The sequence below is a fragment of the Xenopus laevis genome, chromosome 2L, assembly GCF_017654675.1.
Source record: "Xenopus laevis strain J_2021 chromosome 2L, Xenopus_laevis_v10.1, whole genome shotgun sequence".
NCBI lineage: Eukaryota > Metazoa > Chordata > Amphibia > Anura > Pipidae > Xenopus > Xenopus laevis.
In genome coordinates, this window is record NC_054373.1 from 117444944 (window position 1) to 117463446 (window position 18503).

General features: G+C 38.6%; 2 protein-coding genes across 5 annotated transcripts in view; both read left to right on the plus strand.

Annotated features, from left to right (window-relative positions):
* Nucleotides 1–75: 75 nt before the first annotated feature.
* On the plus strand, nt 76–3614 carry coa5.L (cytochrome c oxidase assembly factor 5 L homeolog). Its single transcript, NM_001171783.1, has 3 exons — nt 76–256; nt 1558–1641; nt 3182–3614. Exons 1-3 carry the CDS (start codon nt 155–157, stop codon nt 3221–3223), a joined length of 228 nt encoding a protein of 75 aa, NP_001165254.1. The 5' UTR covers nt 76–154; the 3' UTR covers nt 3224–3614.
* A 6625-nt stretch (nt 3615–10239) lies between these two features.
* Nucleotides 10240–18503, plus strand: part of inpp4a.L (inositol polyphosphate-4-phosphatase type I A L homeolog) — a 75847-nt gene continuing 67583 nt past the window's right edge. The window contains exon 1 of one of the 4 annotated variants that reach the window (XM_041581107.1): nt 10240–10603. The gene's annotated coding sequence lies outside the window, so the exon portion shown is untranslated. The remainder of the gene's footprint in view (nt 10604–18503) is intronic. The other 3 variants (XM_018245321.2, XM_041581108.1, NM_001096119.2) reach the window with 3 other exon arrangements.

Consider the following 18503-nt stretch of genomic DNA (forward strand, 5'->3'; position numbering starts at 1 on the left):
CTGTTTCCGGCTTGGACGAAAAGCGGAAATGACTGCGAGTGTTCCGACGGAAATGGTCGCGGAGTATAGGGCGTAATCAAGATGTCTCTGTCCACAAGAAGGTGTCAGTGAAGTTCACGTTCTTATTACGGGGAGCTAGTGTACGTGATTAAACATGCCTAAATATTATGAGGAGAAGGAGGAGGAGAAGCATCCTTGTGGTGGGGTGAAGGAGGATTTGAAGAACTGTCTGTTACAGAGTGACTGTGTGCTGCAGGTACATTTCAAGGCTGGTGCACATAAAGGGCACATCGGTAGTGTATTTGGTTGCCCTAAGAATAATGCCACATATGGTGATTGGCCAGAATTCTGCTATTGACGCTTTTCTCAAGTGAAGTCTCTGCAGCAAACTGCAGACAATTCTGTATATAAATCAATCATGAGCTGACTAAATGGTAATTATAAGCAGTAAATGCAAACCAGGGTTAAACCATTTTGAAAGCAAGGCCAATTCAGGAGCATGCAGCTCTAGAGTAAGGAAAGACTTTAGGAAAATACAGGAAATACTTTTTCGTATGCAGCCAAAAAAACAACAACTTAAAAAAAAAGTAAGCAACTGTATTTATAATCTAAAATTCACAGTGTAGTATGATGTTGTTTTTTATAATAACCACAATGAGACTAATTTGCTACCAGTTCCATAAGGTGAAAAGATTTATTGCTGTTAATAAACAATATGTCACTTATTTATCTTAAGCACACTTCTGCACAGACATTCTTTGCAGGTTTTAGAGCACCTAAGTGCCTAAGCTAATTGTTTCCATTATATTCTTCCTGGTTATTCCCACCAGCATTCAAATCTGTGTTTTAAAACAGTCACATTCCATAGCATTTTTTTTAAAACGCAAAGCTATGTGTAAGGAAAATAAGTGATTCACAGAGCAGAAGATAGAGAGAATAGAGCAACACCTTAAAATGGTGTTTAGAGTGGGGGGGGAAACATATATATATCTATATCTATATCTATATATATATATATATATATATATATATATATATATATATATATATATCTTCATTTGGGGGAGGCTCTTTTACTTCTGCCTGGACTTCAGAGTGCCTGGTTATGTTGGAATTGCTGCTGAGCCATTTTATGGAGGGGTCCTAAATATCAATAAATCTCTTATGTTTGTTTTATTTGTGTGTGTCAGTTTAATCACTCTACAGACTGAACAAGAGCCCAATCTCAATTCACTATGCAATTCTACAAAATAAGCAGTAGTTTTTCCTTTTTATGAAAATGCAGCTCTGCACTCAAACTTCTTTTTAGTTTGTAAATTTTATAATATATTTCAGTGTAATATATTACTATGGTTATGTGTTAAGTTCCAGCATTGTTTGCAGCACTGCATACTTTATTTGTGTAATCCAAACACTGCAAAAAAAACAAAACAAAAAAAAATCAATTACAAACAATAAAACATGCAAGAACAAATGAAGTCCCAAGGCCTTGCCAGGAAGAGCTTACAAATTACTGTAGTTGCATATTGTAACTTCTCTTTTTTTACTTTTAATTAGGAAGGAAAGAGCCCGAAGGAGTGTTTAAAAGAAGGATACTGCAAAGCTCTCCAAGTAACCTTTTTTGAGTGCAAAAGATCAATTGTAAGTCTTATTACAACAAGGGATTTCTTAATTTTCTTCAGAATTCCTTTTAAAAAGCATGTTAGCATTTATCAAGCTGTCTTTGTAAAGTCATCACAATAATTTTCTTAACTATGATCACCTAAAGTCATGAAAAAAATCTTGCTATTCAATTGGCCAGCTTCTGCTTTGAAGTTTAAGATTTACCATATCTAGTTAGCCCCAGCTTTAGCTTATGGTACACCAGTTGTTATGATTGCTAGGGTCTTCTCAAGGAGAAACATTCTTTATGTCACTTGGTGCCTTTTAGTCATTTAGGCTCTGATGTTTTTAAGCTGAGCAAATAAAGATATTATTTTTATTGAAAGATTGGCTGCATAAATCCATAAATCCTCTCTGCTGAAGGAGAGGCAAAGCTATCACAATGCCCCTCAACACTTACAGCTACTTCAAATAAATGAAAAAAATGCCCTTTGGCAGATGCTGTTATATGGGGATTATTTTTACCTAGTTATTTGATGCCTGGAATTGGTTATGTTTGTTTTATATATTAAAAGTTTTAGTCTAGCTTATAATGTTGACCAGTTGCAAAAATATCTTGGCCAATAATGACACAAACAACCCAGCTGAACATTTCACAGCCAAGACCCAGCTTTCTCATGAGCCATTTATGCTTTACATGAGGCTGAAGGTTTTTTTTTTTTTATAAGGGCAGATGTTTATCTATGTTCAAAGTGAGCTTTATGAGGAGCACACAGATAATCATGAAGGGCCAATAAATTCATTGCATACTGACCACAGTGACCAAATGTATCCATAGATCTCATTATTCTTATTGATTTACTTATGCAACATCTAATAAGATAGTTGAGCAAGTATCTGTATAAGCTTATCTGCTTATTTTTTTAGGGCAGGATTGGAGATGCCTAGACTGTACAAAAGAGCTTCTTCCTATAAAACAAATGTATCTCTAACTATATACAGACAGCATGAGTAAGTGTAAGCCCTATTTCCACCACAAAGACATGAACACAGACATGTCAGTAAAATCTGATCAACCATTGTATAAAATTGCTGTGGAATGATAAACAAATGAATTACATATTAATTATCTTATAAAAAAATTTCTTCAGTTTTATCTCACTTTATTAGTTCTAACCAGCCATCATCCTCAGTCTATAACTTGAGAGGTGCAACAAGGATTCTAACACTCCTTTCCCTTTATGCCAAATGTTTTTCATTGGCCCCAAAGTCAGACTTGTACCTGTATCATGCTTATAAGTCAAGTGCATATATAGGATTCATCACTGTATCTGATTTAGCAATGATTATGAGAATCGAATGTAACATCAGATTTGTTGCTATTATTTGTTATTGATGGATTGACAAATCATCAATCATTTCTCGTTTTAAAGGTTCATGTACAAACAAATGTGCTAAATTGCAATGGGTGCCTATAGCAAACGTCCATCAATAAGCTACCATGAGCAACACTGGTATAAATTAGCATCTACCTTAGTAAATCAGCCCTTGTCTTAAATATTATGTTTATTTTCTTTAGCTTGACAACAGAGCAAGATTCAGAGGAAGAAAGGGATACTGATGAATGGAAACTGTCTTTACTGAGTATCACTCGGTTTCATCAAAATATGCCTTTGACATACAGGAATTTTCTTCATTGTCAGCACTTGGTGAACCAAAACATCATCATCTCAGTCCCAGATTTAATAGCATATCTAACCTGTGAATTACTATCTTGAATAAAGCCAAACACATATCTTAAAGCCTAAACTTGTAGCAGTTGCTGGTAAAAAGGGGAAAATCACTGTTTGGGAAATTACTATTTTTATATATTGTTTTATAAACATTCCTTGGGCAGTAATTGCATTAAAATACTTATTCGATTTGTAATATGCTTTAGATTAATATATATATCCATGTTTGTATGTTAAGACAAGCCTGCCAGAAAATTAAAATGTGATGTATCTCCTTGATACAAATTTCCTGCATTTTTTTCTTTTTTACTACAAAACAAAATTTAAAAAAAAAACTGATTCCTTTTTTTGTACAAAATATAACAAAGCAAGTTTTGAGGGTTTTTTTGTTTGGAGTAATGGCTGGTATAAAACCCCATTTCAAAAAATTTGAGACACTGCAAAATGCATATACAAATAGAATGCAATAATTTGTAAATCATTTAAACCATTTTAATTGCAAATAGTTCAAAGTTTCAAATGCTGAAACTGAGCAATGTTATTGTTTTCTGGAAAATATATGCTTGTTTTAAATTTGATGCCAGCAACATGTTTCAAAAATGTTGGGTAGGGTATGTTTCCCTCTGTGTTGCACCACCTCTTCTTTTAACAAAACTCTGTAACTGTTTGGGAACTGAGGAGGCAATTCCTGTAGTTTTGAAAGTGAAAATGTGTCATTCATTATGTCACACCACAGTTTGGCATTGTCTTGTTGAAATAAGTAAGGCCTTTCCTGAGAAAGACAGCATCTAGATGGCAACATATATTTCTCCAAAACCTGTATATATCGTTCAGTAATAATGGTGCCATCCCTGATATGCAAGCTTCCATGTACACTAATGCCCCCATACCATCACAGATACTGAACCCTGTGCTGATTATAAGGTGGATTATACAGTCCATTTTCTCTTTAGCCTGGAGGACTGCCCTCCAAAAGATTTTAAGTTATGTTTCGTTAATTCACATAACAGTTTTTCTTAAATTACTTTGGGCCCAGAAAAAGCAGAGCTATGTCTGGAGCATGTTGATACATCCCTTATCTGGAAACCTGTTATCCAGACAGCTCTGACTTATGGGAAGACTCCCACAGACCCCTTTCTAATCAATAATTCAAAATTTTAAAACCTATTTCTTTTTTTCCCTGTAATTAAAAAGCAAAACCTTGTACTAAGATATAATTAATCATTATTGGGCATAAAACATTCCTATTGGAAAGCGATGTTAAGTCCCCACTGTCCGTCCCCCCCTCCGTTGGCCCCCCTCCCTGCCTCCCCCCTACACAGTTGTTACCCCACAATTCTGTCCCCTCTTGAAATAGTGACTGCACATGCAGATTGAGCGCAGAGGAGCTCACAGGTGCCACCTTCTTCTTTTCAGTAATCTTTGTATCTTCTTCCTTCCCTTCTCTCCCCGTCTCTTTCGGCGCATGCGCAGTTGCCACAAACCTGAAGATTGCTCCAACTGCGCAAGCATGATTACGCCACTCACTTTACCAAAGAAAATGAAGATGGCGCCGCTGCACTTACTCTGCATGTGCGGTCACTAATTCAAGAGGGGACAGAATTCTGGGGTAAGACTGTGCAGGGTGAGGCAGGGAGGGGGTACAGTGGGGACTTCACGGGGGGTTTAGTTCTCATTTAAACACTCATTTAAAACGAGTCCTATGCTGCTTATTTTCTACTAAATACTGAAGTACATTTAAAACTGTGTGAGACCAGCAAGGAAGCTTCCCATCTAGTTAACTGATGACCTGTGTTTAAATCCTTTTCCTAAAGGCTGAATGTATTAAATTACAAAATATATATATATATATATATATATACATATATATATATATATATATATATATATATACATGAAACAAAGATAAATCTTGGTCTAACCCATGTAGCGGTGACCAGCTGCTATTTTTTTAAGCTACATTCTGAAGTTGACAAGCTGCTACAAAAAAGGGGAAAAGATATTACCAGTGCTCAAATTCAGCTTGTGTGAAGCCCTTTAAATACATTTTACAAAAAATCTGAGGTGTTTGCTTTTTTGCTACTCCCATACCTCCCAACATTTGAAAACCAGAAAGGGACAAAATGTCCTGCCGCACAAAATTTTTGATCACACCCATTACGTGGCCACAACCCCCAAATACAGATGAAGCCACTCTGGTTTGTGTGTTTAACTCAGAATAACTAAACACATTTAACCCACTTATCCCATTTAACACAGAAAATTGCGTCACAGCATCCCATCTAATTAAAGCATTCACAAATTGTGAAAAATGGTGCTTTAGTATGCTAATGAAAAGCTTAAATTAAATGAATTTAATTAAGCATTAAATGAGTTTAGATGACTTTAGATTTAGGTTATGGAAAGTCTGAACCCATTGCTGTGGGTTTTAGGGTCATGTTTTATGTGTTATTACAGTTTTGCTAATGAAGGTAAATTGCAAGGCTCATTCTCCCATGAGACCTGCTTATCTTAAATAGTTACAATTGTATCTTTGCTTATCTCAAGTAGTTACAAATGTATCTAAGAGCAGGTGCTCAGTATTACGAGCTCTCTGCCAAAAGCCTCTTGTTTTAGAAACTTTGTATCTTCTTCTGGCTGTTCAGTGTAGGAGATCAAAGTGAAACTCATGACCTTTCAGTAACAATCCGGGACTGTGAGCTGAGCTGTCAATATCGGGACTGTCCCGCAAAAAATGGGAAAGTTGGGAAGTATGCAACCCTGGTTACTTGTGGGCTGCTGCTGTCTGAAGTGTGATTCTCAACTTACCTTACACCCTTGACTAGTTGTAAGGATTTTGCTCATAAGCACTGTCACTAGTAATTGATTAAATCATCTGTTTATTTTAATAAGCAATCACAGGCACTTAAAATGTATTTTTATAGGAGTTTATTGTGTTTAGGGTACATTTTATTTAAATATTTTACACATAGATGGTCAATCACAATCTAATATGGAATTTACAGCAAATTTGCACTTTTCGTGAAGGAAAAAAAATATTGCAGGCACTGCTCAAAAACCTAAAAAGATGCATATTTGCAATGTACTTTGATTTTCTTTAAAATAACCAATTCTGTGCAGCTGAATTCACTGCTTCTCTTCCCTCCTAAAGCTGCGCACAGGAATCTTTTCCCGGCCGGCCAGAGCTTTGGTCTGCATTCCATAGGGCAGGGAAACAGAGCGGGGTTGTTCCTCACTGAGATTCATCTCGGTGATAAATAAACAAATGAAAAACCCCACTCTGCTTCCCTGCCCATCAGAATGCAGCCATTTTTTACTGCTTTCACTGCCTGGCCGGGAAAGGTCCTGTGCGCAGCTTCAGAAGGGAGAGAAGAGGAACCGTGAATTCAGCTGCACAGAATCGGTTATTTTAAAGAAAAGGTACAACATTTTTAATTTAAGTACATTCTTTTTAGCTTTACAAACTGTACATGCAATATTGTTTTTTTGCCTTTACATCTCCTTTAATATTGTTGTACTACAACTCTCTGAACAGAGTTATCAAAATCTGAGATTAGAGTTTACCCACAGAAAAATTCACTCCGTTTCTATTCATTCCTATGTGATTTTTAGAAGTGTATTTATCATATGTCATATATGGTGAACTCTAATCTTTCACCCATTGATATATATGCTTTTAAAAATCCCATAGGATTGAATAGAAACTGAGTGAATTTTTCTGTGGTGAGAACTAATCTCACATTTTGATGAATCATCCCCTTAATGCACACTGTGTTCCCAGATTGCTGTATTTTTGTAGTAATTTATGAGCATTATTTACATATACAAAATTATATTTTGCAAAGCCTTGCAGATTACAGATTGTAAACTCCACTGGGGCAGGGACTGATGCTAATGCTGTGTCTGTAAAGCGCTGTGGAAATGTGTTGGCACTATATCAGGTATCAGGAAATAAATACAGAATAACTGGATGGCAGCTCCTCTAGAGACCAAGTGGCTGACTCCACTACTATATAACTACTTTTTACCAGAGGATGGAGACAAAGGACAGGTTATGAAATTAACCATCTGCAGGATCCACATCAATTGACTTTGCTTTAGTGGTATACCAGTAATGGTAATTTTTTTCATGAAAGGAACAATAGTTACATTGTTAATTTGAACTAAAAGTAAAAGTCTATCCCTTCTAAATATATATATATTAGGGATGCACCGAATCCAGGATTTGGTTCGGGATTTGGCCAGGATTCTGCGTTTTTCAGCATGATTCGGCCGAATCCTTCTGCCCAGCCAATCCAAATCCTAAGGGGCAGGGAGGGAAATCGCGTGACTTTTTGTCACAAAACAAGGAAGTTAAAAAAAATTTCCCCTTACCACCCCTAATTAGCATATGCAAATTCGGATTCGGTTCAGTATTCGGCCCGAATCCAAAATAGTGTTGTGTGATTTGTAGTCAATAATAAAATGTTTTAGCAGTATCTGCTTCTATGAGTGCTCTCCTCTAACTACTATTTTATGGACTAATATGGGATTGCGGTAACGCTTTATGGAGGATTGAGGCACCGGCAAATTTAATCTAGCATCGGCAGAGTGAAGGAACAATCTCCCTGTTGTTCTGCACCTCCCCGTTAAGCCACAAGGGGCAATGTGGTTGGGGGCTGGCAGGTTATGTGAATGACATATGTTTCTCCTGTCTTTATTCTCTGGTCCACACATACAATCCAACAGCAGGCAATAGTCTTAATCAGTGCTGTCCAACTAGCAGTCCGCAACCCCCCCTTGTGTCTTCCCCCATGAAAGTCTGGCTGCTGTGACTGCTTACCTTGTGTAAACTTTAAAAGGTATCAGTACAGAGATTAGTACTAAGATTAGATTTGTCTAACATGGGTGTGGTTTAAAAACACGGAGTGGTCAACACTGGCTTCTGTTATCGGCCCTCTGTACCACAGAAGTTGGACAGCACTGGTCTAAATAAAGGGGTATTTAAGTCTGCCACCACCAGTAACCTGTGCTGGATCATTACTCTGTGTGCTCTGAATAAGATTCTTGTTCATGTTCCTGAATTCCTGTATCCTGCCAGGTAAGTCAGTTCCCAGGTGCCATCAGACATGTGACTTGTGCTCTGATAAACTTCAGTCACTCTTTACTGCTGCACTGCAAATTGTAGTGATATCACACTCTCATCCCCCCCAGCCCATCAGAACAATGGGAATATAATTAGATAATAGCTCCCTGACACCTGCATTGCTAAAAATGCTCCCATATGGTAGATATGAGAATAGCACTCAATAATAAACACCCAAGCCCTCCAGTTACATTAAGTAGGAGAAACAATATAACAACTAAAATTTATTGGTTCAGGAATAACATTTTGTTTGGTAAAATGAATTATTTGTAATGTAAACAGTGTAATTTAGAAAGAAAAAGTGCACCGTAACAATCATGACATAATTCCTTTAATATTTATTTGAATGTATCTTTTCTACCTTGTACTAGAAATTTCCTACCTCTTTTCAAGTCAGGTAAATGTAAGTACATTTCTCAAAAGATGAATGCAGTACCACATGAACTGTATGTGTTAAAGAAGAATTCAACCCTAAAGTAAAAAAAAAACCCTACCCCATACCCTACATAGACCCATTATTAATCAATATTAACTCAAAATAATAATATTGCATTATTATTGCAAAATAATGCAAATGTGAGGTTAGGGCTGCAACCTGTCTGAAAAGCTGTATTTTCGTCTTGTACCACTCTAGGACCTCAGCACACCCTATGTGCCCTTTAAAAAGCATTTTATATGCTTTTAAATATAATGTTTAATGTACCTGCACTGTTAAAAAGTCGGACATATGTTGATCGGACGGGACTAAAAATCTCGTCAGATTACTGCCCCATCTGTTCGTTGATGTGGTCCTGCGATCCGACCGCCCGTTACTCATCATTAGGATCCGATCGTTGAGCCCTAGGGCCCACGATCAGATCAGCCCGATATTGCCCACCTCAAGGTGGGCATATCGAGGAGAGATCCGTTCGTTTGGCGACATCTCTCCATGTATGGCCACCTTTACCCAAACATTTGGGAATAGCTGACGTGGGGTCTAAAGCCATTTAGCATAAATCTTACCAGGCCTTTCCAACCGGTGGAGACCGGGCAGGGGGGATGGGAGCGTGCTGTCTGGGGGCAGGGCTATGAGGCGGTCGATCACTGTGTCAATCATGGGGAATAAACCGGGAAAGAAGTTTGGACCCGTGCAACCCTTCAAAATACTGGGCTGTCCAGGTCAAAACTTGACAGGTTGCAACCGCTTCATGCATTGTTTCATGTCTGGCTGCCAGACCCTAAAAATGTTGGCAACCCTTCTTCTCGTCTAGGAGAGCCAGCCTTGCACCCTTATGCATGCATCCCAACCGTCCTGTTTTGAGAGGGACAGTCCCGCTTTTGACAGCTCAACCTGCAGTCATGGATATGTACTAATATGTCCCTATGTTCTCTTTGATCTGCGGCACTAAACTGCCAGAAAAATAAACAAAGTTTCTAACTTAATTAGCTCTTGGCAGAGAGCCCAGAGTACATACTTAACATACTCTTGTAACGGTTTTAGATAAGAACTTACACAGCTCAAAGGGTAGTTCACATTCATTAGCATAACTGCAATAACACATAAAAACCACAGAAATTAGTTCAAACTTTCATAATCTGCCAAATTGGACATGGTAATTAGGGGGTGTGGTCACAAAATGGGCGTGGTCAAAACATTTTGGCCGCACTACACGCAGCAAATCTTTTGGTCCCTCTGTCTGTTTGCATCACGTTGGGAGGTATGCAAAAGTGTTTGCCAGCTATTTATTTTCACCCTTGTCCTCTGCTGAACCTACATACAGTATTTCATCATCACGCCCTGACAGATAAATGAGTAAACCAATAATACAAGCAGCGGCTCAGGTTAAAATTCTCTCGCACCTGCCGTAATGCGCCCCATACCATCATAACTCACGTGACTTGCGGCACCTCGGTGTTGTCATCTGGTAGTCAGGGAGCCGGTGGGCGGAGCATGTGACGTCAGGCCTCTGGCTGGAATCAGTGTTTGGGAGTTCTAGCGCTGCTGTGTAGAGATACGCATAATCAGTCTGCAAGGAGTGGCTGCAGCAAGGAGACCGGATCCCGTCAGCAGCCGCAACAAGCACTGTCTTCCTGCATCTTCTCACTGCTGAGGGCACTGCGCCGGGGCCGAGAGGAGCGAGCTGCATTGAAGTGACACTGCGAGGTATTGGATTTGTTATGGGTGAGGGAGGGTGGGGGGTACTTATTTAGCCTGTCATGGGCCCTGCGACGATTTGCTGTCTCTATTAGGTTGCACGTAGAGGGAAGGACATGCAGGCGCTGTCTCAGGCAGTTATGTCCCCTGGAGAATGGTGCTGCAGTAAATGTATATATTAGATATGCTCCTTCCTGCCTCTTGTCCCTCCTTATTGCTGGAAGATGCAAGTATGTATTGGGGACTATATCATATAAATGTCAGTCCATGTTTGTGGGAACTCTATCACTGGCAGCAGTCGGGAGTTGTAGTTCTAACACAGCTGTACAAGCTTGCTTTATCGTTTGATAGATTTATGCTGCTCAGTATGTGTCTGTATGTTCCAGTCCTTTACTGTTTGCCCCATCACAGCCCTGAGTTCTGAATGTTTCAGTCACCTTTATTCTGTGGTGCACTGGAGATAAAGCTGACATTTCTAGTGGCATCTTGACCATGATAGGCCACAATAATCCCCTTTGTCCCTGCCCACATTCTGATTTTAACATCCAAGTTGTAATAGCCTGCACCCCTGTCATTACTCTCATTTGGTCTACATTGCCTGCTTGTTTATATGGTTGTTCATACACTCCATAGGGCCCTGTGGCTCTCAGCACCACTCTACATTATTTATGTACCTCCCCCAATGATCATTTATTATAGTAGTGGAAAAAAAAAAATATTGTTACTGACAGTATAATATTCCTTCCCAGAATTCTTGCCTAACTCGCACACCTAGAGAGGCACAGCTGGCAAATTATCAGTAGGTGCATCATCCATGTCATGTTGGATATCGCTCTGTGTTTATTTTAGTGACTGGTAATTGCATATTATCCCTTTTGTGTCTGGTTTGTGTTGCTACAATTGTGAGAGCACACTGGTGTTCATCACGTTTTATATAGGGGAAAAAACATGGTATACTCTTCACTTACTGCAGTTCCTTCCTAGTCAGAGCAGCTGTCTATAGTGTGGGTATTCTTATAGTTCAGGACATAAATATGAATAGCCATAGGCTTCTGGTGGGTTACCAAGATCCCCTGTAATACAGTGAACTTTCTTCAACAACCGAAAATAATAAAAGATACTACATGGTGCATTTTGTATACAGGCGGAGGAAGCAGATCCGCTGTCATGCTCTCCATCCCATAGCTTCACTGACAAGCACAATGTGGGCCTGTGTGGGTTTACATTGAGCAGATATCCGTGCTTAAATACAAAAGAATGCATTTCCACTCATTGTAGCTCCACATAGTCCTACGCCAAGCCTGCCAATGGGGCTACAGGTCGGAGCCCATGACAGTGGATCCATTTTCCTCCATCTGCATATAAAACACAAGCAGAGGAAATCCAGTTTGTGTTCCACTGACCTTAAACAGGCAGTTTTGAGCTGCCGATTTGGCCTCTTCAAGCTGAGTCTGCAGCTTCTCTACCTGTGTATGGGGCCTTTCAGATGGCCTCCCCGGGGGATATCTATTGGGAAGTTTCGAAAATCCTGTAGTGGGAAGATAACATTGGCACATTGATATAGTCCTCTCCTTACAGGAATGCATAGGCCTCCTATCATTGACTTGGAGATAGACAATCAATATGATTAGCCTGTTTGGCCCTGTATGTAAGTGGCCAAATTGGGCAAAGATCTGCTAATTTTCCAACTTGCCAAATTAGTGGGTCTTTGTGTTTTGTTAGCAGTTTTGATTTTCAATTTGGGCAAGTATTCAGGTCACTGTATAGACACATACAGTTGAGTTACACCACACACATATGTTGCAGTTGGAAAAATCTGTTAATATGGCTTGTCACCAAACAAATGGCATTTTAATTGATTCTGGCATATTTCTGGTTTGCTGATCGAGGCTAAGTCAAGTTTTTAATCCTTGGGCCAGTGAAATCAAATTGTTTGTGATCTATAGTTGCCATTAATTGATATATGAGTCCTTGGTCAGATATTGATCAAGAATACAAAAAGGTGGGTTGTTGGAGTGCTTCAAGGCTAAGTAAAATATAACAACACAATGGAAGTGCAAGTGTTCAAATTAGCTACAAGCAAAAAAAAAAAAAAAAAAAAAAAGAAAGGATTGATCAATGCACAATCCCTGGTTCCCTGTTTCATAAGTAATGTAGTATCTATGCAAGTGCATGTATTTTCAAAAACTGGGGTTTTAGTTACAAAGTTATGATCATAAATTTGGTACGCCACCAAACCACATCAATATCACATTATACAACTCATCCAAGAAATGCTACCACACAGGGAGGTGCCAGTCTTTGAAAAACATGACTGCAGGTAAATAGTTATAAACCACCATATGGGTTTTGCATTGATGTGGTATAGTGATTTACCAATTTTATTATCATAACTTTGCATGTATTTGCAAAAACGATTTTAAATCCTACTTGCATAGATAATAAATTACTTATGAAACATGGGACCAGGCAATGTGCATTGAGCAATCCCTTCTCAATTGTTTGCAGATTTTGATCAGCAAGGGGATTTGTGCTTGTTGTTGAGTGGACAGTATCTAAGGACATGTTGCATGCAGTTTATTTTAATGTTTGTCTCTTATTACAGTGTCAATACAATCTCATTTTACAGAATAAAAAAACTATTTAAAGTAGTCATAGTAAAGTTATTCCCACCACTGGAGGCTGGCTGGAATACTATTCGGGCCAGAAAATGCTCCTAGCGAGCACTATTCCATCTGCACCAGGAGCTGCCATGTCTGAACTCTCATAATGATAAGGATCCCTTCATTATGCGTATGCATGTGAAATCACTACTATAAGCTCAATGGTTGAGTAAACATGACTGTCTGCACCAGGGGCTTCTCCCTGTTGTGGCAGAATAGAGATCGATAGGAGCTTTTCCTGGCCCAAATAGTATTATTTCTCCCATCCAAAGTGCAGAACTTATTAGCCCACATTAGGGATTGGCGAAGTTTTTCGCCTTGTTTCGCCTCAAAAATGATGCTCATAGACTTGTATGACGTTGTGCGTCAAAACAATTTCGCCATGCGACAAAATTTTTTTTAATGCCCATAGACTTCAATGGGCGTCAGCGACATTTTGCCGGCGCCAAACTTTTGACGAAACTGGTCAAATTCGCCCATCCCTAGCCCACATCTCTGGTGGGGAAACCGTTTTACTTTTTTGGGTGTTATATGAAAATATAATTCTAGGAAACTTGCCAGTATATATTCAATAAATTATACCAGTGGTTTTAAAATTGTGAATGTAATTTCTGTCTGGCTAAATTGCTGTTTATATACTGTGCACTACTGGTTCTGACTCCTGAAACAGTGTGGTAGAAACCAACTGATTAATAGACCTGGAGGAGTCGGTTGCTACCTTTCCTTGCTGGTATCTCTCATGGGGAGGGGCTGCTGAGGTTGAGGGTGGGTCAGTGGGAGGAGCTATGCCACAGATCTGCAATTGGCCGATTACTGCATCAGTTTTAGGGAATCCTGCCCGGGTTTCCAAATTAGGAAAACCAGGCAGGCAGTTTTAAACCGGACAGCCCAGTTTTGGGAGGTAGTAAAAACCAGACAGTTTGCAACCCTAGGAGGAGAACTTTTTCTACATTGTTTCAGGAGCCAGAATCAGAGAACTTGAATAGATAAACAAATACTACTTTTATTTGCATTTTTATTTACAAGTAGCTTAAACATGTATGCACATTGTCATGTTTCTGCTTTTCATATATGTAAAAATAATTTTTGGATTGGGGGAGAGATCCCATTTAATTCATATAGTTGGTTCAAGCTACTGTATATGTCTCTGGCAAGTGACTTGCACAAACAAGTAACGTGGTATCTTTTCTAAAGCAATAACTCATTATGGGGAGGATATTTACTGTGTATGATATAATTGTCTGTTAAATGCTTTTACTGTGTTTCAGCATTAGTTTACTGACTTGTAGGGGTGCCATAACCGTAGTTAATATGTGCCATTAAAGTGCTGAACAAACAAGCATTAGATTGTTATGTGATTTTATTTGCTGAAGGCTGATGACACATGGATAATTTAATGACTTCAACTTTTTCTGGTAAAAGTGGTAATAAAAGAATCCACGTGCTCACATGACAGAGTGCTATTTGTTTCTCATAAGGCTGATGTCATTACGATATTTGTAACATTTTGGAAGATTACAAACTGAATTTTTAAAGAATGCCAAAGTATCATTTTGTTAACGGTGCTTTAAAGCAAATACTTATTAGCACATACCTTTGAAGAAAAAAATATACTTAGGTTTCTTATCAGTGATTTAAACTGGGGTAACGATTTTTAAATTTTTTTTTTAAAACCCAGTCATGGGGAAAAAGAACTATGGACAAAACTTGTCCAGAGTGTTTTCTAAAATCACTAGCAAACCTTAAATGGATTGATCACTTTTAAAGAAAAACGTTGATTGCAAATCAATATCACAACTTAATAATCTAAAAAAACAGCAACTTGTTGAATGCTTCATATAAGCACCAAAATTGCAATACTGAAAGAAGAGTGCACATTTTATTGTAAAGACAACAAATCTAAAATGATCAAATTTTTAGCATTAGCATTTAAAGAGAAATCCCACAAATGAGAGTTTGTCTAATAAAGGAAATGGAAGTTCTAAGCAGAGCGGGTTTCTGATATCTAATATATTCTCAGCCCTGATGCTCCTTACATAGGAAACAACGTAGTCAAAGCCAGTTGACTACCGGTATATATTTGTGCAGAAGAATGCTCAACTAACTTTTAAGAGACAGATGGAGCAGCAGTGCAGAAAAGTACAGATAAACAGCTTTCACTAGCAATTACACTTACAAATAACATGAAAAGCATTTTTTATTGAATATATAGTATAAAGGTGCTTAAAATTCCATTTTCTTTCCTTAGGCATCATTTTATTAGGATTTATTATTTATCAGGAGATAAGAGCAACATGGCTGCCCTCTATATGACTGGATTAGCATGACAGTAAGGACCTGATAATGGATCTTTCCGTAATTTGGATCTTGATTCCTTAAGTCTACTAGGAAATCATGTAAACATTAAATACACCCAACAGGCTGGTTTTGCTTCCAATAAGGATTAATTATATCTTAGTTGGGATCAAGTACACTGTACTGTTTTATTATTACAGAAAAAAGGAAATCGTTTTTTAAAATTTGGATTATTTGGCTAAAATGGAGTCTATAGGAGATGGACTTTCTGGATATTGAGTTTCCAGATAACAGATCCCATTAAGTCAGATGTTTTTTTAGCAGCATATTGATATAACTGTTGGTCTAACTGGTTGATTTGCTCCAAATTAGCATATATGTCAGCTTCATTAGACACGTGCCATTGGGTAGCATGGTGTGCACAAACTCTATCACAGGAATTAATTGCATAGGAGTTAAATTAATTAGTAGTTGATGATCTTTAGCCTGGCTGCTCAAAATAGATCCTGATTTCCTGTTGTAAATTCCAAAAGTATGGATGCACCAAATCCACTATTTTGTCTGAATCCTGAACTGAATCTGAACCCTAATATGCATATGCAAATTAGGGAAAGGAATGGGTGAAATCTTAATTTCCTTGTTCTGGGGAATAAGAGTCACATGAGTTTAAGAATTCGGTTTGGCCAGGCACTTGGGTTTGGTTGAATCCTGCTGAAAAGGATCAAATCCTGGATTTGGTGCAACCATACTCAAAAGTAATATCTTCTGTCCTTTCGCCCTGACCTATAACTGGACTACAACTCCCCAATGCTAGTTGATGAGTATTCTGGGTGCTGCAGTTCAGCAAGATCTTGGGAGCCAAGGATAACTAACTACTCTAGGATCATTAAGTTTCATATACAAAAGAAGCCTAAGGGTAAGGCCCCACTGTGCGTTTTGGGGAGATTTGGTCGCCTGGCGACTAATCGCCTCATCTTTGCGGTGACCAATCTCCCCAAACGCCTTCCCTCGCTCTTAAATGAAAAAATGCCGGCGCTAATCACACGGGCGATTCGTTTTCCAAAGTCGCCCGAAGTTTCCTCGTGAGGCAACTTTGGAGAACTTCGGAAAACTAACCGCCGGGTGTGATTCGCGCCAGGGTTTTTTCATTTTAGCCGGCGCAGAGCGAGGGAAGGCGTTTGGGGAGATTGGTTGCTGTAAAGACGAGGCGATTAGTCACCAGACGACCAAATCTCCCCAAAACGCCCAGTGTGGCCTTACCCTAAGTGTATTTCTTTGAAAACCATTAAAAACATTCCATACCTTCTTGGGTAATGGCAGAACTAGAAACCTTCCTGGACTTCCCACTTCTCCTACGGTATGTCCACTGGGTGTGGTGGACTAAGTAGTACCTACCAGACATGCAAGTATGAGATCTAGGGCAATAGTATATTATGCTAAGATAAAAAAATTATGCATTGGATGATCCCCCCACAAGTGACTCATGGATAAACCTAGTCAACTCTGTAATACCCTTGATCAAGCTCACACACGAAGCTAGGGGCACAGCCTGCAAATTTGACAAGATATGGAGCCCATGGTAAAAGTCTGGCCCTGGCACTCAACCAAGTAGTGATATGGCTGGCGCATAAGGGAATGCTTTGCATATTCAAAACACCTATATTAGGTCAACCTGTAAGAAAGGGATAATCAACCTGTCGGAGTGAAAATAAAACCAGTGACACACAACTGTAATGTTAATGTTTTTTGTACTGTCAATGTTTATTGTTTTTAAAATCGAATAAAGCATTACCTTTAAGTCACTACCATCTATGTGCCACAGCCATAAATTTTATGTTACATGTAATATTTTGTCAATGTAAATGGTAACCTATTGCTTTTTGTGGAAAATGAGATTTCAAGTGAGCATGGTGATATGGTCTACAACACCTTCTACACCTCTGCCATTCAGATGAAGTTGCAAAAAACTTTGCCACATTTTGCAATTTTACTAGTGGTACCACTTTAATTTCAAATAAGATTTTATTTTAGTGTTAGGGGTCATATAATAGGGGTCATATAATAACCATTCCTTCCCATTTTATATGTAATGGAAGAAAAAACAGCAAATCCTCTTCTTTTTCTAACCGGTTCATTAAACCCTTTGTATTTCCATTATATGTACATAGAATTCGCCTGATGCTCATTCAAATCAGAATCTTTCCACTGCAAATTTGCTTTAAATATGAATATGTAATTTGCAACAGCATATTTCTGCCCCCTGTATTTTAATGTTCATTCTAACTTGTATGTTCCAGAACTGCTATTGTTTTGTGACTGAAAGTGCAGTAGCCACAGAGCACATACATTTTATTTGTAAACATAAAATAGCACAGCTGTTTCTGCTTTTTTGTTGCAGGCCATAGAACGAGCTCTGCAGCAGTTTATTCATCAAAAACATTCCCAGAGGATACACAGCCACCCCTTGAGATCAGGAGAAAGTAGTTTCATCTTCAGCTTTTTTGCATTTTTACTGAAAGAACAGTAGCAAAGTGGAATTCTCTCCTTGAAGAGAGGGATTCCAAAAATGATTAGATATATATGCAGTTATGTACATTTATCTGGTACATAAATAGACAAAGCTGTGAAAAGTACACTAATTGTACATAAAAACAATAAATACTGTAATTAATTTCAAGGTTGAGTGAAAAGAAGAAGCTGGTCCCTGCCCCCCATAGATTAAAGGAGATGGGTAATTTACTGGTAAGAGGAGGGTAGTAAATGCTGCAATTTTATGGTGGTGAGGCCTCATAAGTGCCAAGACCAGGCCCGGATTTGTGGAAAGGCCACCTAGGCCCGGGCCTAGGGCGGCAGGATTTTAGGGGGGTGGCATGCTGCCCAACCACACCCACATTTGTTAAAAAACACTGGGGATGCGCTGGAGAGACAATAATTTTTTTAATTTCCCATGC

Coding starts and splice junctions, on each gene's coding strand:
- coa5.L (NM_001171783.1), top strand. CDS start 155: ATGCCTAAATATTATGAGGAGAAGGAGGAGGAGAAGCATCCTTGTGGT. Junction 257..1,557: donor AGAGTGACTGTGTGCTGCAG/GTACATTTCAAG, acceptor ACTTTTAATTAG/GAAGGAAAGAGCCCGAAGGA. Junction 1,642..3,181: donor TTGAGTGCAAAAGATCAATT/GTAAGTCTTATT, acceptor TATTTTCTTTAG/CTTGACAACAGAGCAAGATT.